The sequence below is a fragment of the Bombyx mori genome, chromosome 28, assembly GCF_030269925.1.
Source record: "Bombyx mori chromosome 28, ASM3026992v2".
Taxonomy (NCBI): Eukaryota; Metazoa; Arthropoda; class Insecta; order Lepidoptera; family Bombycidae; genus Bombyx; species Bombyx mori.
Genome location: NC_085134.1, coordinates 8632806 through 8657996, shown reverse-complemented (window position 1 = coordinate 8657996; position 25191 = coordinate 8632806). Strand labels below are relative to the sequence as shown.

The 25191-nt window shown below is 37.6% G+C and overlaps 1 protein-coding gene across 1 annotated transcript in view; it reads right to left on the bottom strand.

Moving 5' to 3' along the window:
• The window catches only part of LOC101745996 (photoreceptor-specific nuclear receptor), a 64886-nt gene extending 43803 nt beyond the window's left edge, over positions 1–21083 (bottom strand). Inside the window, exons 1-3 of the mRNA XM_038021229.2 lie at positions 20914–21083; positions 1791–1916; positions 774–888 (exon numbers count right to left, since the gene is read on the bottom strand). Of these exons, the coding sequence (XP_037877157.1) occupies positions 774–888; positions 1791–1916; positions 20914–20974 (302 nt within the window). The 5' untranslated portion in view covers positions 20975–21083. The remainder of the gene's footprint in view (positions 1–773; positions 889–1790; positions 1917–20913) is intronic.
• Positions 21084–25191: the final 4108 nt, after the last annotated feature.

Sequence of the window (25191 nt, the reverse complement as noted above, 5' to 3'; positions counted from 1 at the left end):
AATAATTTTAATCTCACTTTTTTTTCGTCCAAGATCACAAGATCAGTTAAGAATTCGATACATCTTTTTTTTTAATCCTACCTAAGCTGAGAGCCTTGAGAGGCTATTTCAGCGTACCCTTAACTAGTAGGTGAGCTCGGGGCTCAAACCTGACAACGTTGCTAACACGAACCCTAGCAAGAGCCGTGCTTCGTAAAATCTACCACCGGATCGGAAACGCGACCCACTGAGAATATTCGGCGAGAAACTCAGTAGGCTGTGGCTGAGGGTTAATTTACTCGTCGAGCCCTTCGTCGCAAGCGACGGGTTCGACGAGAACGATGACCGGGCAAAACATCGCTGATAATATAACAACAGGAAAAAACGCGAAAAAGATAATAACAATCACTGGGAAGAGATCACGCACGATCATCCGACTCCAAATTCGGATTCCCTGTGCTATGAGCACTAGAGAGTGACTTATATACTTATATATATTCTTGTATAGATACTAAACAACTTGACAAAGAGCAAACAAGTCTGTTCATCACAAGAATGTTTGCTCGACGTGGGAATCGAACCCACGACCCTCGACAGAACAGTCGTGGCCGCTAACCACGGCACCACAGAGTTAGTCGTTAGCGTAAAATGGAATTGTAACAGTAGTTTAAATTTGAAAAAATCTGACTACAATTAATTCAACTGAATGTAAAGAAACACAACAGAATAAGAGTTGAAACAGTATGACAACTCGAGAAGGACTTTCTTGAATAACCGGATTATCAAACACATACCGATAAATAAGTTTCCTCCTGACGGATCTTTTGAAGAATCCACTGCAGCCGTTGCAGGCGAGGATCCCGTAGTGCTTCCCGGAGCTCGTGTCGCCGCAGACAACGCATATCAGACCTGAGATAAGTAAGTTGTAAGTAACAGTCGTTCACAAGATGCACCAAATATAGGACTACTTACTAATCGGGCGTAACAAGTAAGCATTCTAATAAGAAAACGTAAATGACGTCATGAAGTAGAATTCTCTGTTGTATGTAATAACGATTGCTATACCGTTCAAGAGCTTATTCGTTTTCTTGAATTTCGAATTTCGAAAATATGGACAAAATTACAAATGGCCTAAACTCTTACAATTTAAACCTTATAGAACATTACGCAAAAACTTTAACGATTACATACTTGACATATGAATTTGAATACAGAATGGTCAATTTAGCATCAGGAACGACTAAAAATGATTAGTTAAAACGTAGCAAGATTACATGAAACGTAATGGAGTACACAAAAGGCGCATTAAAGAGGTATTCTAATTTCAAAATGGCGGAATGTGACGCGAAAATTTAAATCGTTATTCTGTTCTTTTTAAAAACTCAAATGTTCATACCTATATTTTACGCACCTACACCATTTTATATTACCGGTGGTAGGAGCTGTTTTGAGTCCACACGGGTAGGTACCACCGCCCTGCCTATTTTTGCCGTGAAGCTTTAATGTGTTTCGGTTTGAAGGATGGGCAGCCGTTGTAACTATACTGAGACCTTAGAACTTATGTCTCAAGGTGGGTGGCGCATTTACGTTCTAGATGTCTATGCGCTCCAGTAACCACTTAACAACAGGTGGGCTGTGAGCTCGTCCACCCATCCAAGCAATAAAAAAAAACATGTTTTCAAGATAAAAATAATCTTATTAATTTAGTTGTATTCCAAATTTAAATTTCCCGCGATTTTGCAAGCGTCTCAAGCGGACCATTCAGAATCATTGAACGGGATCCTGTGGTATCAGATGCGAACCTGTCTTACCCAAATGGTTGGACTTCTTCGTGGGAGGCTCTGGTAGCCAAGGTCGTAGGGTCGGGGGCGCGAGCGCTGCAGCCACCAGAGCCGCAGAGGATGGCGGCGACCAACGCAACGGCGACTGGTTCTCTTCTGTGGACAACAATACTTAGATTACTTTTTTTTACTTCTACTTTTCTCTCTTTGTCCTCTAGGATAGTCTCAATTGCCTTCAAGCCCTTCAAACGGGAGCCTATTAATCAAGAGAAAAACGAAAATCTCTTACTTTCGCGCCTTCGGAGTTGTTCCTTCATAACGAAAATCGATCGCAAAAATATTCTAATATGTACATTTTTGAGCTATTACATAGGTTTTATCGCGAGCTTTGAGGGCGGCGACCAAATTGAGAAATTCCGTAACGAAAATAAAACCTAACATCCCCACTTCGCCTACCATGTATCTCGCGTTCTACACATTCACACGTTGCACTTGTGTTAGTGTCGAATTATAATTGCATAAGTTGATAAAAAATGCTATGCAATAGATTTACCGCGGCATTCCCCGAGTGCCATACGTATTTTTAATTAGAAAAAAAAAAAACAATGGTATAGTCACACAGCTGCTATGTCCAGCAATAAAGTCGAGAATTGCGTAACAGTTCTAGTGACTCAGATCGAGATTCAAACTAAACATCTCAAATAAATACACAATTAATAAAATGACCATTTCAAATCGTACCCTTTCGTCCTAATACGTTTCCACTTTCACAGTATAAGGGGCCGTGACACCCCTACGCTGAACGTTTTTATGAAGTCGCTCAAGCCATTCTCAACTTTAACTTCTAAGTTTTAAGATCGTTGACTATAGCAAGAATTACGCGGCCAGAGATTAGGGATAATGTGGCAAGTCAATTAAGTGATTGGTACCAGACGATAAAATGAAATACTAGGGGTGATTCGATTTATTTAAGTGTTGAGGAATTTTAATAGATATAATATTTTGCTAACGTATTTGTATCCATTGACGTGATTTATTGATGCATAAGTTCACTTTTCGATGAATCCGATCTAATATATTAAATTTGTGTGACTATTGGTTTGTGTAATAAAATATTGCAATTCGTTCATCTGATTTACCTTTTACTGTTATTAGTGTTTCTGCAATGGCTTAGACTTTAGTGCTAATGACTTATGACAGATGGCCAGCAATTCGATGCAACAGATTTTTACACTAGGTAGTATTAGAACTATTATAGTATTAGGTGATATCATAGAATTCAAAGACCAATACATATGTATCTTTTGAGTTGAAAGTTTGCTTTTAAAATTCAAGAAATAAGCGCACAATCAAACTATATACTTCAATACTTATCCGTAACACATCACTAGGTAGATTAGTTTATGAAGTGCAACTTCTTTAGGCGCGTTAGGTGTTAAATTTAACTCGTAACAGATTCGTTACGGCTAGAGAGAAAACACACAATTTAGGACAAGCGAGAGTGAGAAAATAGACAAAGCGTCTCGCGAACCACTCGACCGTGGAGAGAGGGAGAAAGCGAGCTATGTTGTTTCTCTTATACACAGCATTCCCTATTACAAGAGAAATTTGATTTAAGGATGAAAAATTAAGAAAACTATAATACTAAGCACCGCAAGAGAAGTTTCACTTCTTTCACGTGCATCAAGTTGCACACGCACACTTTTTTTTTAATTAATCTCAGCTAAATTCTCTGAACATTATATTCCCGTCAACTTGATAATAAAAACAAAGAAAACATCAACATCAAATAATGTTTTATAAACATTACTTAAGCTTCGTCTTTACTAGTGGTAGGACCTCTTGTGAGTCCGCACGGGTAGGTACCACCGCCCTGCCTATTTCTGCCGTGACGCAGTAATGCGTTTCGGTTTGAAGGGCGGGGCAGCCGTTGTAACTATACTGAGACCTTAGAACTTATATCCCAGGGTGGGTGGCGTATTTGCGATGTGGATGTCTATGGGCTCCAGTAGCCACTTAGCACCAGGTCGGCTGTGAGCTTATCTACCTATGTAAGCAATAAAAAATAAAAAAAATATTAAAAGAGCAAGTTCTCTTTCACAGACCTATTACGAGTACATATTACACTAACAAGCCCACTGAGTTTCTCGCCGAATCTTCTCAGTGGGTCGCGTTTCCGATCCGGTGGTAGATTCAGCGAAGCACGGCTCTTGCTAGGGCTGGTGTTAGCAACACCTCTGATTTGAGGCCTGAGAGCTCACCTACATGCTAGGATAACGCTGATATAGCCTCTCAAAGCTATCAGCATAGGCAGGGAAAAAATAATAACACAAACAAATGTTGTTTTTTTTTTAATAATAATAGCTGACCCGGCAGACTTCGTAGTAACGCAATCGATAAATGAAAGACCTAAGCTTTTGTATAAAATAAACTTAAAACAAACAAAAGGAATCCGTCCGACGGGTGACACATCAAAGGAAAAACAAACATGTAATTTTTATTTAATTTCGAGCATAAATTCTGTTACATGTTTAATGTAAAATAATTGAAACAAGTTTATTCATGATGTAACCATTAATATACCAAAATGAACTTAACAAAACATAGATTCTTATGACACTAAAGTTTATTCAAAATAACCTCCGTGATTTTGAATACAGGCCTTCAATCTGCGCGGCCAGTCGTCTATCGCAGCACGAACGAGGTCCATGTCAATATCGGCGGCTGCCTTAATCAAGGATGTCTTGAGTGACTCCAAATTGGGATGAGGCTTTGAGCACGCCTTTTCCTCCAAGTGTTGCCATATCTTGTAATCTAACGGATTCAAATCTGGACTGGAGGAGGACCAGTCTTCGTGCCGGATGAAGTCGATTTCACGCGCCGCCAGCCAGTCTTGTGTGCTCTTCGCTCTATGAGCTGGCGCCGAATCTTGTTGGAATACCCAGTGCCTGTTATTGAACATGGTATGAGAAACAGGTTCCACAAGGTTCGTCAGGACTGTATTTTGATACACAACTGCATTCGTTTTTACACCTTTCTCACAAAAATGTACCTCTGTTAAGCCCCAATAAGAAACTCCCAACCATACCATGAGCGAGGATGGAAAATGACCTCGTTGGACACGCGGAATACGATTGCTCGCTTCTTCACTACTGTGTGCGTACACCTTATCATTTTGTTTGTTGTAGCTCTCTTCTACGGTAAAAATTTTTTCATCCGAAAAAAGAATTTCCCGATATTTTTTTCCCGCGTACCGCTTCAACAAAGCGCGGCATCTCTTCAGTCTCAGGTCCATTAGACGAGCATTCAAACGATGTCCTGTTTTTCTTCGATATACCCGAAGCCTTAAGTCTTCATTTAACACCCTTTTCACCGTGGTTCTGCTTAACCCCATCTGAAGGGCCAACAGTTTCTGCTTACGTTTGGGATTTCTTTGAAATCGCGCCTTCACAGCTTTTATCACTGCTGGAGTCCTAACAGACCGAGGGCGACCACTTCTTGACCTGTCATCTACACTAGAGTCTTCATTGTATCGTTTGATTTTTTTTTTTTTTTTATTGCTTAGATGGGTGGACGAGCTCACAGCCCACCTGGTGTTAAGTGGTTACTGGAGCCCATAGACATCTACAGCGTAAATGCGCCACCCACCTTGAGATATAAGTTCTAAGGGTCTCAGTATAGTTACAACGGCTGCCCCACCCTTCAAACCGAAACGCATTACTGCTTCACGGCAGAAATAGGCGGGGTGGTGGTACCTACCCGTGCGGACTCACAAACGGGTCCTACCACCAGTAAGTAATGGTTGATGGTACGATAAGCGAATCTTTTGGTTATATTCAAAATTTTCAGTATGTTAAACATTTGAATTGGCGCGTAACCGCAACGATGCAACGCAATAACTGTAACACGGTCTTCTTTAAGCGTCCACTCCATATTTAAAAATGAGTAAAATTCTAAAAGTATACATTTTTATTTTCATAAACAATTCGAAATTCGAATTCAATAAACTTTTTTGTGGCCAGCATTCTAAAAGAAAAGTTTTTACTGTGTGACAATACTTATGACCTGACTAGTTATATAGATTTTGAACTAAAAACGACTTGAGAAAATTCCAGAATCGTCAAGTTCTTAATGTACATTAACAAACATCCCTTCAACGGGCCACCAACGAAATCGAGTTGCAGTTAATTGCGGAACAAAAGACACTATCCCCGTTATTGCGTTTATTTACTTACCTACATTAGTGTCGAGCGCAGTCAATGGAAATCGAAATGCCACAGGACTAAGAACATTCGGAATTATCATAAAATAATTATAGAATCGTTACCTGTTTATATAAATATTATAATTTTTTGTTTGGTCGAGTAGAATACAGTTTTGTGTCTATGAAAATATCTACAAAACGTAAACTTAGGCTCTGGAATCTTCAACTGAAATGTCGAAATGGTCGCAGTAAAGATAGTTTAAGTTAAGTTAAGTTAATTTTTAAGAAGTCGTCGTGGCCTAAAGGACAAGACGTCCGGTGCATTCGTATATAGCGATGCACCGGTGTTCGAATCCCGCAGGCGGGTACCAATTTTTCTAACGAAATACGTACTCAACCATTGTTCACGATTGACTTCCACGGTGAAAGAATAACATCGTGCAATAAAAATCAAACCCGCCAAATTATAATTTGCGTAATTACTGGTGGTAGGACCTCTTGTGAGTCCGCACGGGTAGGTACCATCACCCCGCTTATTCCTGCCGTGAAGCAGTAATGCGTTTCGGTTTGAAGGGTGGGGCAGCCGTTGTGACTATACTGAGACCTTAGAACTATATCTCAAGGTGTGCGGCGCATTTACGTTGTAGATATCTATGGGCTCCAGTAACCACTTAACACCAGGTGGGCTGTGAGCTCGTCCACACATCGAAGCAATAAAAAAAAATCGAGCAATAATATATAATGACAGTGAGGATGGTTTCATGGTGTTTTTTTAAAATGAGGACGTCAGCGTCAGAGTCGGAATGTGTTGTTTTACAGAAGCTACTCGTATTTATAGTAGAGCAGTGGGGGTAGTTTGTTCATAAAATTTCCTAGATACCCTATTAAGCAAATTGTTGACTTGCGTTGGATTTATAACCCTTAACCAACAATTTTAACATTGAGGAAACAGTTAATTATAACTAATCTTCGTTAACAAAATAACAGGGTCATTATTTAGTTAACTAAAAATAGTTAAAATTAACTGTTTCTTTAATATTAATTACGATGGTATTCAAGAGAATTGAAAAAAAACACACACATAAACAAAACACTCCGACTCGAGCAGCCGACCGAGGTGGAGCGAGCTTCTCTGTTGATATCGTTGTACACTTGAAATGCAGTAATTGGAATAGTGAGTCTTAATTACAGTCACTATGGAAGGCAATAACGGTAATCATGAATAGAATTACGTCAGCGACACTGACGTCATTATTTTATAAACACAATGGAACCAGTCTCTCCGTCGTATATAAAAAAATCTATATTTAGTTTGGTCATTAAAAATTTCCGTCATCTCTGTCGGTTCCGTGCTCTGCGGTCCGTAACAGTTCAAAGGGGGTGTCAATCACGTCACGAACAGTACTAACAGAATTATCGTGAGCATTGTACCAACAATGTTCGAATGGGCAAATCGAATTTTGTCATTACCTCGTTATCCGGTAAGCTTTGAGTTGTGTTTTAGATGATTTCAATTGTATTATGTATTCGGGTTTGAACAAAAAACAAAGAAATACGCTAATGATTTTGGAGGTTTTTATTTATTTATTGAATAGTTGGGTGGACGAGCTCATAGCCCACCTGTTGTTAAGTGGGTACCGGAGCCCATAGAAATCTATAACGTAAATGCCAACACCCACCTTGAATACTACGGTGTCAGTATAGTTACAATTTTATAATTTTTCGAGAATATCTTTTTTTTTTGAGTTATAGGTATATACAGAATGTTCCAGATAAATCTTTTAGGCATAAGCTTCAAATGCTTTACTATGATCAGAGGTTGTAATGTGCACACGAATTGAAAAAAATAAACACAATCATACCTACCCGGAAGCCCAGACGCATAGCATCCGTTAAGATTCCCTATGCCTTTGTAATGTCCGCGACTCCGTCCGCGTGAAATATTTAGTTACTTAGGCATAACACTACATTTTAACCCCACTTCATTTAGGTAGAAAGTAAAAATATTTTTGAATTATAGAATGATACGGAGCTATTTAAACCTCAATTTTGAAACATTATTTGATGGTGCTCCACTTGTATTGGTCTTACTGTGATTTTATATAGCCTATAGCCTTTCTCAATACCACCGGTGTTCGAATTCCGCAGGCGAGTACCAATTTTTCTATTGAAATATGTACTTAAAAAACGTTCACGATTGACTTCCACGGTGAAGGAATAACATCGTGTAATAAAAATCAAACCCGCGAAATTATAATTTGCGTAACTACTGGTGGTAGGACCTCTTGTGATTCCGCACAGGTAGGTACCACCACCCTGCCTATTTCTGCCGTGAAGCAGTAATGCGTTTCGGTTTGAAGGGTGGGGCAGCCGTTGCAACTATACTGAAACCTTAGAACTTATATCTCAAGGCGGGTGGCGGCATTTACATTGTAGAATTTATTAACTTAGGTAATAACTCATTTTCACTATGCTTAGTGAATAAATTAAAAATAGTGTAAGAAAAAATGATTTTATTGTAAAAAAGCGCGGGGTGCATGGTGCGGGCACAATTTTTTTTACACTATTTTTAAATAAAATTTATTAAAATTTATTTTCTGTTTTTTGGCTCAATTTCAATTTTTTCAATATATTTTTTTTAATATGGAATTGTCATCGGTCCTTAATAAGTATACAAAATTTCGAGTTAATCCGACGTTTTGAATGGGGTCAAAAATCATGATCAAATATTCCGTTACAAACATACATACGTCTGAAGCTAATAAAAGCGTATTAATAATTCCTTTCTTCCTTTCCTTTCTTCTTTAGATATTTATAGGCTCAGGTGACCAGTTAACACCAAATGGGCTATAAAGTCTTACACCCATGTATGCAATAAAAAAAATTTAAAAAATTTAGATCAATCCGCCATTTCGAATTTGGATATTCGTTCACTGGTTATATTGCCTCTATAGCCGTGCAACCTCATCGTACGTGGAAACTTTAGCCCCTGTAACTTCCGATCGGTTACACTGTGAACGTCGGGCTATAAACCCCGAACGGAGGCCGCCCTGTGCCAATATAAAATCAATATGACAGAGTATTGGCCCCCGGGGAAGCAGCGCACATGGGACACGAATTAATCGGTTAAGCTCGATGTATCTATCTATCTATAGTATATAGGATCTATAGTAATTCCTATTTGATATTTATTTTGACGCTTCGGAATTTTCGCAAATGACATCTATATATAAATACGTGAAGCAAAAACTTTGTATCCCTTTTTACGAAAATTGCGCGGACGGAGGAGTATGAAATTTTCTACACTTATAGAGAATATAGAGAAGGAGTGCGCAATGCTAATATTTTTTTTTAATAATACATAAAACATACATAAAATCAATAAAGAAAACTTTACACACACTACATACCATGTATTTGACGCACACACGCATGTATACTTTTTATTGTCAAACTTTTGTTCTTGACGTCTGTTGTCAAATTGAGATTAAATATTGTTTGTCTTTGTTAATATTTATTATAGTGTAGTCTTGGCGAAATTTGTGATTATAGAAGTATAAAATACAATCATAATAGTGTACAAACTTACAATTCCAATTAATTATAGTCGAATTTCGACTACTGCGGGACCACTAGTCTAGCTATAGTAATTCCTATTCGATATTTATTTTGACGCTTCGGAATTTACGTTTAGGGATTGCAAATGAAATCTAAATTATTTTACAATGCTACTTTTAAATTTTGAACCTAGTACAAGACTTCAGCTCTTCCAAAGGCTAACAAAATAAATGATAAGGTTAATCTCTAATTGTATTTGTAACTTTAAGATAGAAAATAAATAAACTATTATTATATTATATATTATTTTAGGTCGACTTGAAAATAACGGAATGTCTATGTTCTATTCAACGATATTTTTAAAAATTTACACCGATTTTTCCGTTGTTTCTAGAACGATTTAAAAAAAAAACAGCGTTTTGTTTTTTTATTAATAATTTGTATTTTTTTTGTTTTTTTTTTAAACCATTTTGTTTTTTTACGGTGCTATCAAGATGACCTCATTGTTTAGTTATATACATAAACACTACTACTTAATGAATTCCTACCACGTTTATCATTTGAGAAACACGACGAAGGGAAGATCTTCTACCGAGCGGGTTAATTGCTCGGTAGACCTTACCTGAAAATGTCGTAAGGCAAGGTATGAAGGCTACCTGCCACAATCACATCAAATTAGTTCCCAATATTTCAGCATGGAGTTCAGTTCCATTATATTTATGTCACAAAGAGTCAAGAACTCGCACAACATGAGATCGTGGTAACAACACGTTATTTACATCGTATGTGGCCGCGAATATTTAACTCATTTAATTGATAACTTTAACAAATCCTTAATATGCATTTGTTATATATAGTTTAATGTGAACAATCACAAAGACGCTACAATAAGACTCTTACTTTACTGGTGGCAGGGCCCCTTGTGAGTCCTCACGGGTAGATACCACCACCCGTAATGCGTTTCGGCTTGAAGGGTGGGGCAGCTGTTGTGACTATACTGACACCTTAGAACTCATGTCTCAAGGTGGGTGGCGCATTTACGTTGTAGATGTCTATAGGCTCCGGTAACCACTTAACACCAGGTGGACTGTGAGCTCGTCCACCCAACTAACTAAAAAGCACTCAGGAATCGGACCAGACTCAAACCTAATTTTTACTTGTGTTTTTATGTATCTTTTTAGCTTGTGATGTGTGTGCCTAACAAATAAAATAAAATAAAAATCGAGTCACCAGGACAACATCCTACGCCACATACTTCTAAGTATACACGTGCAAGAAATATACCTATCCTCATTACGCCCCCGCATGCGGGTCACAAAACATTCGTACGAAAGAAATAAGGGAGGATATAAAAGAAAATTTTATAAGGCACATAAAGTTAGGGGGGAGAATTGGAAGTCAGAAAGGGACGGGAGTAAATCCGTGGTATCAAGATAAATCAATGTTTGTACGGGAGCGCGCCACTTAGTTCAAGAACAGAGATTTACTTGGAGAGGTTACTAGTATTATTATTTTTAATAAAAAAGTTGATTTAATATGTAGTATAATAGCATTGTGCCTTCTTATTATCTATACTAATATATGAGTCTACAGTGGTTTTTACGGATGTTCCGTTATAACTATTGAACCATGCATCTGATTAACTTGAAACTTGGTATCCGTGTAGAAAATACACGTACTTAATGGATAGCCTAATATTTATATGAGTGTTGGACTCCCTAATAATAATGTTAATTTTAAATGCCCAGCGAAGCGGGCGAGTACGGCTAGTTAGTATGTGTATACGAAGAAATGAATTATGAACTATAAAATACAACTATGATTAAGTGACTGAAAAACGTTTCAAGTGTGTACAAGTTCAGCCATAAGTTCTATTACAAATGAAAATGCATATATTTTTTAATGAACTAATTAATGTAATATTATTAAAATTTATACCTACATAAGTATTTATTATTAATAAAGTCTCAGCAAAAAATAAAAAAATATTCTATTCGAAATGGCTACATTTGGCTTTTGTATAGGCCTTTAAACTGTTTGGCTAAGAATCTATGGATTGACGCACTGTTTCCAAGGGAAATTTCGCCACAGCTTGCTCCAAAGATTTTTTAAGAGACTCAATGTCACCGTGTCGTTTAGAGCAGGCCAAGTCCTCTAAAACTGATAATTAACATAATTTAAAGTCTAAAGGGTTGAGGTCTGGGCTAGATGAGGGCCAGTCTTCAGCTCTTCAAGCCAGGCTTGGGTAGTTCGTGCCTTGTGACCAGGCGCAGAGACCTGCTCGAAAGGCCTCGGTCTATTTTTAAAAAGTGTATTGCTGAGAGGTTTCACAACATGATCCAAGACTGTATCTTGATACACTTTGGCTGAAGATTCCTACCACTTTATCATTTGGGATCTACGACGAAGGAAAGATCTTTCACCGAGCGGGTGTCATTGCTCAGTAGACCGACAGTCCTTACGTTATTATTCGGAACTTGTATTTAAGCAAGAGTGTCTTGAAAATATCAAGAAGTTCGGAAAATTATCTAATATCTTATGTTGTGTGATAGTGATAGTGCTACAAATCCACTAGCAGATAGGACAGGACCTAACCACGGATGAACATAAAAATATTATCTGATTGTCGACTCCTACGCTCCGCTGTCCTCGCCTGTAACCGGGAAACTTTGTCGCTTGCCGTTTTATTTGCTTTTCTTTTGACGCGGCAAGCTCTTGAGCCGTCCCGATTAATTTCACTCCCTTTTTTTTCTTTTCCGGATGCATACTTAAAGTGCTTTCAGCTTTGGAGGCATTATGAAAGGAGAATTCTAATTGTGAGTCTGTATTGAATAAAATTAAGAATTGCCGTTCCGAGATTTCATTGTTCTTTTGTTTTGATATTTTGAGTGTTGTTACTTTGATTGCTATTATGTAAATTGGAAATGAGCAATGACGAAATTTATGAGCCAACGGTATTGAAGATGCAATTCGTTAAAGCCTTGATATCTAAGGCTCGGTTTTAAAAGTATGACGTACGGAAGTAATGTAGTTTTTTTTAACGGTTTCAATTTGATGAGACATTGGCAATGGCACGTGTTTTTTTTTGCTATTTTCCTATTACACTAGCGAAGATTATTTAAATCTTGATAGAAATATAGTGCACCGAAACTATTCTTACAGCTATATGTTGCTATACAATAGAATAACTATCACTTCGAATGAATGTCGTAAAAGTCGACTCAGAGGTTCAGCGTTCTCTGAGCATACGACAGCCAACCGGCATTTAATATTAAAAGGGCGTATTCTGCCCCCCCACGGACCTACTCATGAGACATGAGGTTGAATCTCGATAGTATTACAGTTATCCCACCCTTCAAAGCGGAATGCCGGAGAATCCAACTTACATGTTTTTTTTTTCTTTTCTTTTTATTGCTTAGTTGGGTGGACGATCTCACAGCCCTCCTGATATTAAGTGGTTACTGGAGCACATGGACATCTACAGCGTAAATGCGCCACCCACCGTGAGATATAAGTTCTAAGGTCTCAGTATAGTTACAACGGCTACCCCACCCTTCGAACCGAAACGCATTACTGCTTCACGGCGGAAATAGGCGGGGTGGTGGTACCTACCCGTGCGGACTCCCAAGAGGTCCTACCACCAGTGATTACGCAAATTATAATTTTACGGGTTTGATTTTTATTACACGATCTTATTCCTTCACCGTGGTAGTCAATCGTGAACATTTGTTGAGTACGTATTTCATTAGAAAAATTGGTACCCACCTGCGGGATTCGAACACCGGTGCATCGCTAGATACGAATGCACCGGACGTCTTATCCTTTAGGCCACGACGACTTCATTAACGAAAATATCTACAAATCTGCACAAACATGAATAGGACTACTTATATAACGTGTCTAATAAACATATTCATTCAAAATTAACTTGTTTATTGAACATCATAACTACCCTAAGTGTGAGAGCGAATAAAAGAAAAATAAAAAAAACAAAATGGACGGCATTACGTCGGAACGCAAATGAAATTCGAAAACAAAAATCTATCATCTCGTTTATTATTCAAGACCCGTTCTGACCGGGTGAAGTGGCAAATCATTGAGATGCTGAAAATCAGTCGAATAGACCCTCGGAGCTGGTGCACGGATGCTGAATACTAATTTTTGTCGGGCGGTACATCTTTTTTTTTTTCGTTTGAAATATGAAAGATGTTTCAGATTCGTATATTTCGTTTATTGGTTTCACGTATCTCGTGTGCTTATAAAGAGTGGTTAGACGTAATATATTATGTACAAATGCAAATGCATTTAGTCCAGCCATACGTACTGTTACAAATGCAAATGCATTTTTAGTAAATGAAGTAATGCACCTACAAATTATTGAAATCCAAAAAAAAATTATTCAACATAAATGAAAGTACATACTTGTTGAACGTCAAAAAAACTACCGCCAATTCACAAAAACTAACCTCCGTCCTGAGAAGAACTGGCAAGAAACTCAGCGGACATGTCTTTTTTTTTTTAAATAATAGTTTTTATTTATTTAAATATTAGATTTTTTTTATCGTTCATTTTTACTATGAGTATTATAACGTAACAATTATTGCAATATTGAAATTCCCGGAGCGAGCAATTCATTTTTTTTTATTGCTTAGATGGGTGGTCGAGCTCACAGCCCACCCGGTATTAAGCTGTTACCGGAGCCCATAGACATTCACAACGTAAGTTCATAAGTTCTAAGATCTCAGTATAGTTACAACGGTTGCCCCACCCTTCAGACTGAAACGCATTACTCAATAAAACCGTCTTTTTTAATACGCTTTTATTAGCTACAGACATATGTATGTAACGGAATCTTTGAACATGATTTCGACCCCCTTCAAAACGTCGGATTAACTCGAAATTTGGAATACTTATTAAGGACCGATGACTATTAAATATTTAAAAAAAAAATTGAAAAAAAGAATTGAAAAAATTGAAATTCAACAAAAAAATTAAAAATAAATAATAGTTTTAAAAAAACTAACAAAATACGCTTTATGGAAAATCAACTACAAATAGCAAATAAATTTTAATAAATTTGAATTAAAAAAATAGTGTAAGAAAAAATGATTTTATTTTAAAAAAGCGTGGGGTGCATGTTATAAATATTTTATGAACAGATATGAGTAGAAGGGTTATTTTGATAATATCCTGAAAAGCACCCCACGCCTTTTTTACAATAAAATCATTTTTCTTACAGTATTTTTAAATCAAATTTATTTTCAAATTTTTTAGTTGGATTTTCTATAAAAGCGTATTTTGTTAGTTTTTTTTTTTAAACTATTATTTATTTTAATTCACACCTATGTATTTAGTCGTTGAATGTTATGCGAGCCAGTAATGTATGAAGCGGGCCGACGGCGGACACTCCCGTACAACGGTACCTTGCATCCTGAGTGCGAGTTTTTAACGATCTCGATAGCGTAAAAGTTAACTCAAATTTGTATGGAGCTCTAAAAGAGAAATTTGTATGGAGTTGTATGGAGTCTTATGACGCTGGTAGTAGGGTGCCTTGTGAGTCCGCACGGGTATGTACCACCACCCTGCCTATTTCTGCCGTGAAGCAGTAATGCGTTTCAGTTTGAAGGGTAAGGCAGCCGTTGTACTGTTCTGAAGTCATTGTGGCTTAAAAGATAAGACGTCCGGTGCATTCGTATCTAGCGATGCACCGGTGTTCGAATCCCGCAGGCGGGTACCAATTTTTCTGATGAAATACGTACTCAACAAATGTTTACGATTGACTTCCACGATGAAGGAATAACATCGTGTAATAAAAATGAAATTCGCAAAATTATAATTTGCGTAATTACTGATGCTAGGAGTCCGCGCTGGTAGGTACCATCACCCTGCCTATTTCTGCCGTGAAGCAGTAATGCGTTTCGGTTTAAAGGGTGTGCCAGTCGTTGTAACTATACTTGAGGCCTTAGAACTTATATCTCAAGGTGGGTAGCGCATTTGCGTTGTAGATGGGCTCCAGTAACCATTTAACACCAGCTGGGCTGTGAGCTCGGCCACCCATCTAATAAAAACTTGCTACCACTAGTCCAAAAAAGAGCGGTGCTACACTGAATCTCCCATCAGATCGGAATCGCGACCCACTGAGAAGACCCCGTGAAAAACTGACTAGGTTAATAGTAATGCACATTTTCCATTTACGAAAATCAATGACGAATCAAATAAACAATCAAATACCTTACTGGTGGTAGGACCTCTTGTGAGTCCGCGCGGGTGGGTACCACCACCCTGCCTATTTCTGCCGTGAAGCAGTAATGCGTTTCGGTTTGAAGGGTGGGGCAGCCATTGTAACTATACTTGAGACCTTAGAACTTGTATCTCAAGGTGGGTAGCGCATTTACGTTGTGGATGTCTATGGGCTCCAGTAACCACTTAACACCAGGTGGGCTGTGAGCTCGTCCACTCATCTAAGCAATAAAAAAAAAAACCTATACTTAATGCTGAATACTGAGAGATGGCGCGACATCGTGAGACGCATCAAGTCTGCCCCTTCCAACACTACATGTCGATCACGACCACTCTGTCAAGAGTGACACGACTGAGAAGAAGAACCTATACTTAGCTATTTACAAGGTTTTCTTCGATAGCCATTTCAGCTCAAGATTCATTTGTCTTTTTTCCCACTATTTCGGATAGCGGCCATATTGAAAATATTACCCTTAGCCGATGACGCGCTGCTTTACAACCAAACAAAGAGGTCGTAGGTTAAATATACTGAAAACTTATATACAAATATGTACAGGATATAATTATTTCGTGACAGGAGTGTCTTGAATGGTAAATCTTCCTGAGCGTGCTTACAAGATGCGCTACCCCAAAGAATATATATATATATATTTTTTTTATTGCTTAGGTGTGTGGACGAGCTCACAGCCCACCTGGTGTTAAGTGGTTACTGGAGCCCATAGACATCTACAACGTAAAATGCGCCACACACCTTGAGATATAGTTCTAAGGTCTCAGTATAGTCACAACGGCTGCCCCAGCCTTCAGACCGAAACGCATTACTGCTTCACGCGCAGAAATAGGCGGGGCGGTGGTACCTACCCGTGCGGACTCACAAGAGGTCCTACCACCAGTAATTACGCAAATTATAATTTTGCGGGTTTGATTTTACCGTGGAAGTCAATCGTGAAAATTTGCTAAGTACGTATTTCATTAAAAAAATTGGTACCCGCCAGCGGGATTCGAACACCGGTGCATCGCTCGATACGAATGCACCGGACGTCTTATCCTTTAGGCCACGACGACTTCCTAAACGAAAACAATTACCACAAAATGTGTCTGAATGTTTTTTTTTCTTTTCCACGTTACAGACGTCAGACGAACGTATTGTACAAACAACAGATTAATGTTTGATTTTTAATTTTAATTACTTTGCGTGTTTATTCAATGTTTTTAAACTAGCTTTTAGCTGCGACTTGACTTGATTTTGGCTATTTTACAATAATATTCTTATGGAATATTGACAATCCATGCAAATATCAGCTCGTTTGCGAATACCCTAGCCGCGGGAGCGTGGTCATTGCAATTAAAAAGCGTTCATGCAGTGAGCGGTCGAAATCATTCCTTACTAGCTGACCCGGCAGACTTCCTCCAGGAGGCAGAGTGCCTCAATCGATAAATAAAATACCTAAACTTTTGTATAAAATAAACTTCAAAACAAACAAAAGAAATCCGTCGGACGGGGGACACATCAAAGGGATAACAAAATTGTTATTTTTATTTAATTCCGAGCATTTTCATACTTATCTATACCTTTTAAAACTTCTCTGGACTTCCACAAATAATTCAAGACCAAAATTCGCCAAATCGGTCCGGCCGTTCTCGAGTTTAAGCGAGACTAACGAACAGCAATTCATTTTTATATATATAGATAGATAGATAGATTATTTTGAAGGCACATTCAAGTAAATAAACTAGAGCACAGTCCGATTGAAATCGCAAACCAACTGTCTCCAGAAGCGCTTCTTCTCGAGGGCGTCAACAATTAAGGAAAAAATAAAAATAAAGTTACCTATCTACCTATTCATTGATAGCTTAATGTGCAATTCCAGCTACGCGCGGACGGATGGTGAGTTTTTTTATCCCTACCTAAGCTAAGAGCCTTGAGAGGCTATTTCGTAAGCGTAACCTTAACTAGTAGGTGAGCTCACGAGGCTCAAAACTGACGACGTTGCTAACATGAACCCTAGCAAGAGCCGTGCTTCGCAGAATCTACCACCGGATCGGAAACGCGACCCACTGAGAAGATCCGGCGAGAAACTCAGTGGGCTGTGTCTGTGGGTTAATTTACTCGTCGAGCCCTTCGTCGCAAGCGACGGGTTCGACGAGAACGATGACCGGTGCTTGAGGTACCTAAAAGCACGCTAGTGGATCGGGAGGATCCGAAATTACGTGTTTTAGGCGACGTCGACTGCTTTCCATTCTGTCCGCAAGATCGGAAATGTGATGGGTGAGCTCGCGAACTCAACCTGAGAGAATTTGCTAACACTAGCCCTAGCAAGAGTAGTGCTTCGCTGAATCCACGATCGGAATCGCGACCCACTGAGAAGGTCCGGCGAGAAACATAGCTCGCAAAGTTTCACATAACATTAGTAGAAGACAATTAAAATCGAAGGCTCACAACGCAATGATTGCGCGTTATACAAAACTACCACTTAAGATTTACCGTTTTACGAACCGGTCTCACACCGGTACACCTTTGTGGTGTAGCTTTTTTTTGGGTGGGTGGACGAGCTCACGGCCCACCTGGTGTTAAGTGGTTAATGGAGCCCATAGACATCTACAACGTAAATGCGCCACACACCTTGAGTATAAGTTCTAAGGTCTCAGTGCCATACTGCTGCAATACCCTTCAAACCGAAACGCATTACTGCTTCACAGCAGAAATAGACAGGGCGGTGGTACCTACCCGAGCAGACTCACAAGGTTCTACCATCATACATAAATACTACTATATTTGTTGTTAAATAATCATCAAAACTGAACACCATGGTAAGGCCCCGATAAGTACCCGCTAAAGTTTAAATATAATATATATTATTATATATTATTTTGAACAGAATTTCGTTGTGTAATATGTGTCTGTATATATAAATCTTACATACATTTATTCACTGGTATTTAGTTTTACAAAATAAATGTACTGTTTGAACGAAGCAAGCCTTGAAACGGCTGAGCAAAGACTTCGTTCTGAATATTATATGATATTCATTTGTGTTTTGTGTTTAATTCTTTGTGATTTTAGAATTGGTCAAATTCATTTCGATAGGTATTTATCGAGAGAGAGAGAGAAAGAGAGAGAGAGAAGGACTTTGTTGCACACCGAAACATGTTTACCATAGTGAATCAGTTAACAGACACTTATAATTTTACAATAGGTTGTTATATTTTTAGTCTCTCTTCTAAGCAACTGTCTTCATCTAGGAAAATTTTGAGAAAGATACGACAGCCGTGCTGCAGTATACCATTATTAACCCTTTGACTGCCAAAAAAATAGTTATAGATAAGCAACACAAGCACTCAATAAAAATTTTTACGGGCGTCGGCCACTAGATGGCTTCGCTTCTATTAGTTTCCTCCTGTAGATGGGAGTAACATTATAACCTTCCTATATTTTATTTTTGATGAAGGATTTTGTAAATTATCAAAAACCACAAATTGATAAAATTTAATCAATTTATCTATAACAAATAAAGACTAGTATGATTTTTTTTTCTGTGTTTAGTTATACAATAATTAAATGCCTTAACTTCAACAACATATAAGTTTTGGGGAATCCGCTACAAGATGTCAAAAAGTAAAAAAAAAATGTCAAGATGTAAAAAAAAATATTTGTCTTAAAGTATCAGGGCCCTGGCCATCTAGGTCACCGGTGCCCTACGTGAAGCGCAGAAGTAATTTTTTTCCTACTTATGCTGATAGCCTTGAGAGGCTATGTCAGCGTAACCTAACAAGTAGGCTAACTCACGGGGCTCAAACCCGACGACGTTCCTAACACTAGCCCTAGCAAGAGCAGTGCTTCGCAGAATCTACCACCGGATCGGAAACGCGATCCACTGAGATGATCTGACGAGAAACTCAGTGGGCTGTGTCTGTGTAATTTACTCGCTGATGATCGGTGCTTGAGGTACCTAAAAGCACCGATAGTGGATCGGGAGGATCCGTAATGACGTGTTTAGGGTGTATAAGACTGTTTACCATTTGATCCGCAGGTTTGGGAATGTAGTTACCGGCGGCCACGATGAGAGGTGTGGTGTCGCTTTTACAAAATGGAGTAGTAATTATTTCGATTTCGATTGTTAAGGCGCCGGAATATCTAGATACAAAACTCTGGGAAAGACGAAGCCGAAGATACTGAGAATGAATATATTTCTAATAGGCCTACATTAAGTAAAGTCTAAAACGTACATTAACTAACAAAAGAAGGTAAAGTTAGGAAATCCAGGCGCCTTAGTATCAGAAATCGTCATGATTACTTCGGTGCGCCGCGTAGGGCACCGGTGACCTATATAGCAGTCAACAACTTAACAATATTCATAGAGACTTATGAAAATAGATCAAACCTTTAAATCTAACAATAAATAATGAAGTATTGGTATGGTCACCAGCTGTTACCCGCGGCTTCGCCCGCGTGGTCAAAGGAAAAATATCAGTGTAGTTTCCCGTCGGAATGAGAAGTGATTCCGGCAAAAAAGGTACCTTATACCAGTCTCCTGACCTAAAACTATCACTATACAAAAAGAATGACAATACGTCCCTTCATTTCGACGTGAAAAAAGGACAAACAAATAACTAACTGTTGCCCGCGACTGCGTCAGCGTGAAATAATTACTTTGGCATAGCGCTAAACTTTACCCGCCTCTTCATTTACGTAGAAAGTGTAAATATTTTTGAATAATAGATAATGTTAAGGAGCTATTTAAGGTACCAAAATCACGCTTTTTAACCGACTTCAAAAGAGGAAGTTATCAATTCGACAATAATTTTTTATCAATGTAATGTATTATTTTTCATAATAACAGAATATACTACTACTGAGCTGGCGCTATGACCCCGAAGTGGGTCTTGGCCTCCGACAATAAGCTTTGCCATTCATCCCGGCGCTGCGCAACACCTTGCCAGTCCGACACTTGGAGCTCCCGTAAATTTCCTTCCACAGCGTCAGACCAGCGGTACTTGGGCCTCCCTACGGGGCGGCGTCCCTCCGTTACAACAGAATATGCATGTATTTAATTATTGAAGATTTTTATAAACTCGACATTGGCAACAATGGCATCGCACGAACCCAATTGCCATAATTAGAAAGAGAAAGAGAACTGGAAGATTTTATACCTGTTACCCGGCCATCCTGATGCTCTTGGGTCAGCTGGAGGGGTGCCTGAGCGATTTCCATTTCAAAAACGTCTATTATCACTGACACTGTTATTATCACTGTCAGGAGCGCGCTCAGAGCATTTATCGGTTTTTCGATCAACTTATTTCACGCACTAAGAACTGGAAATTTACATACCTACTAAATTATAATTTTATTTAATACGGCCACATCTCTAAGAAGGTCTATAAATAGTTCGATTTATCGAATCTATTGAACATATCGTCCGTTAAATATATGCAAATGCGTGATTAGTTAGAATTAAAAAAAACGCAGTCCAAGTCGAAGTTGTTTTAAAATGTCACTTAATTTCATACAGAACCCAATAAATGGAAGAGCGAATCGCTTTTTTAAGTATGTATTTACATAGTTTTTCTATTTCATACAAATAACTTAAAAACGATAATCGCCTTCTATTAAAATACTTTTAGGGTTTAATTTCGAATATTTTTTTTGGTCATTATTATATATTTCAGACACCATGAAAACTGAACTATTCACAACTTCGAAAATAACATAATGACAATAAAAAGACGCGAGGTTAAATCGTAATAGTAGCATGAATACAGTGAAACAATAAAAAAAATTCGAAACTGCTTATTTCTGAAATAAACTTCGATACAAAAATGTCCTACCGTCATAGATACCATTTGGCGTTTGCGGCCAAGCCGTTTGATCAGAAAAATACAGAATTTTATCAAACGCTTGCCGAGAGAAACCGAAATTGTCAAGCTCTCATTTGACATTGTTAAACCATTTAATCGTGAAGTTCAAAAGATTTTTCATTGTAGTAATCTTTAAAACTATGAGGGTTTGCCTGTTTATTAATTTTATTCTCATATTGGCAACAAAATCAGTCACCGCCACCGACTAAATTGGCCAATCTCTAATTAATTAACTAATATTTAAAAAAATCTACGCAAAATTACTAGCCACTTCGCCAGCACTTCGTATACATTTGCAATTTTAGATTCAAAAAAGGATTTAACCAAACTATTTTACCCGTTCACGAAAATTCAATTACCACTCAAACGTTAAGGATAAGAATTCGCGACGATTTTTTTTTTTTTAATTTCCCGCGCGATTTTGTCAAGCGCTTGCTAGCGCGGCTGGTGGACTTTTGACGCGGTCTCCGCTCGACGTGAGCTTGGCCGAAGGCGGGTCTGACTCCGCCCCGTTGCTTTTCGCATCTGACGGGAACTTAGGCAGGGAGAAAATAGTCCGGGAGCCGCCGATGTTTTTATATGAGCTTTTTATTTATTGAAGTGAAACTTCCTTATCGGCGTTGGAAAAAAATTTACCGTCACATTTTTCGGTTACGCGTCACATTTTTCCGTTACGCGCCATCTTTTAATTAACGGCTGTATGTTCTGAAGTATGGATGCGCATTTGAGAAACCGACCTCATGTCTCAAGGTGGGTCACGGAATACATTTTGTAATTGCAATAATCCCAGGTAACCCACTTAATATCACGTGGACCGTGCTATTATTGTTATTACGTAAAATAATAGGAAGAAAAGTACCAGGGTATTATGATATCAAAGAGATGTATTATTATAACTTTACTCTGACGTACAGCCTTCTTTATTAATTAACGGCTGTATGTTCTGAAGTATGGATTCCGATTTGAGAAATTGACCTCATGTCTCCAGGTGGATTACGGAAATCATTTTGTAATTCCAATAATCTCAGGGAGCCCACTTAATAATATCACGTGGACCGTGCTATTTATTACTGTTATTACGTAAAATAATAGGAAGAAAAGTACCAGGGTATTATGATAGCAAAGAGATTTATTAATAATTAACGGCGGTATGTTCTGAAGCATGGTTTCGGATTTGAGAAATCGACCTCATGTCTCAAGGTGGGTCAAACTTCACGAACCTCAGGAACCCCATTTAACACCACGTGGACCGTGCTATTATTATTAATTTATAGGAAGAAAAGTACCAGGGTATTATGATATCAAAGAGATGTATTATTAAAATGCTGTAATAATCTTAGTAGCAAAAAGGTAAAGTGAAATAATTGTATTATTTGTATTCATGTCTATGATAATAAAATCCTTTTGTTTAAACTTTATCTAATTTAACTTTATTTAACCAATTTCTAGAAAGTTGCATGTAGATCATTTTTCGAAAAATAAGGCCATAAACAAGTTTCACTTCTTACGTGTGTACACTAGTACACGCACACATTTTTTTTTATTAGTACTTCTTTTTTTTTGTGGGGTGACCGGTTTAAAAAGGCAGTCTGTGGGTTCGTTCGCAAAAAAAATTAGAACATATTTAAATTTATGATCTTCACTATTCTGTCCGAGCAATCCTAGTGTACGTACTTTTCTCTCTACAATAATTCATTTTATAAATTAAATAAAACTTGTAAAATGAATTATTGAAAAGTAAAATTAGTAAAATTTTATGTACCTAAAATACCGACATGATTGAATCAGTCGTGGTCAGAAACAAAAATTCTTACTCCTTTAATTCTTTCATCACGCATTTCTGTATGATAAAATTCTTAAAATATTTCTACGTATTTGTAATATACTTATACTTGAAGAGGAGCCAAGTAAGTACCTTATTTATTATTTTGGTGTAGTGTATCTTAGTTTAAAATATTAGACCAACGTTAATATTGTTATATAATATGTAACACAAATATATACCATATGGACGAATCTACCTGTTCTACATATATATATTTTTTTTTTTTTCTACAAAGGCAATTAAAAAAAGTCAGTTTTTATATTTGTTTATTGCTTAGATTGGTAGATGAGCTCATGGCCCACCTGATGTTAAGGGATTACCGAAATCCATAGACATCTACAACGTAAATGTCGCCATCCACCTTGAGACATGAGTTCTAAGGTCTCACTTTTAACAGTACAACAGCTATTGGGCTATCCTTCAAAACAAACGCATTATTGCTTCACGGCAGAAATAGGCAGGGTTGTGCTACCTACCCGTGCAGACTCACAAGACGGCCTACTACCAGTAAGAATGTTTGTTCCTTATAGCTACAGGAAATATTCAGATCGGCCTAGCAGATGAGGCTGTAAAGTCTGATAACCATCGGATTAACGTAAATTCAATCGACCATCAAAGCGGGTCATGTTTAACTGATACTTTATATGTTAACACAGGTTTTTTTTTCTTCACAATAACGAAACATTTCTTGAAAAAAAAATCCTATAATTAAAAATATATACTGATCTAAGTATTAACTTTCCAATTCTTTTTTTTCCCAACCTATTTGCTGATAGAGGTTCACGGGCTCAACCTGAGTAATGTGCATTATATCTTGATGCGAAATGCTATTTGATTCAAGCGACATTTTCGCAACTTTACACGAGAGCCATTTAAAATATAAAATTTGGAAAAAATATCTTAACAAAAAAACTTCTTCAGCTGTTTCAATTGAGTAAACTTAATTGAAGCTCAATTAATAGCATCGAACTATTGATATTGATACCAAATCAAACGCACCTTTAATTACAAAGGTATTTGTCGTGTATTATGCGAAATGTCACTTAAACCACCTTTCACCCCTATTATTTGGAAGCACTTCAACTTTGAATGCCTTAAAAAATTCGCAACAACTTTTTGTTTTTCTAAGATGTTGTTTGATAGGTAGGTGAAACTCCCGGAGTACGCGTTCGATTTTGGGTCAGCTGTTAAGCGTCCATTTTAAGCTTTAATTTGTGGTATTACGTACCAGACTCCCGCCGTAACAAGTAATGGCGTCGTTCGATATTCGAAAAACGTAAACGTATTTATTTTGTTTGCCATCTATATTGTGAGTTTCATTATTTCGAATATAATTTATAAAAGTTATTAACGATTTTTCTTTTATTTTTTGTTTAACAAATAATTTTTTTAGCATTACATTTTCTTTTTATTCGAAAATTTCGATCCTACTTCTTGATTTATTCATCATAATGAAATTTCTGTGTGAAATAGAAAAATCTAAGCAATCGAGTCGGGATAGCTGTTATACTATACAACCTAGACTTGGATCTCGTGTCTCAATATTCACATTGTGATATCCACGGGCTCTGATAATCACTTAACAAAAAAATAGTCGAAAATCAATGTACATATTTTGGTAATTTTTTTATAATTTCTGAGTTTCCTATATGAAGAAGAAACCTTTTAAAATATTGGGCATTTTAGCAATTAACATAAAATTAATAATGTCAGTCAGTCACATCGAATTAGGTAGGTTTTTATTTAAT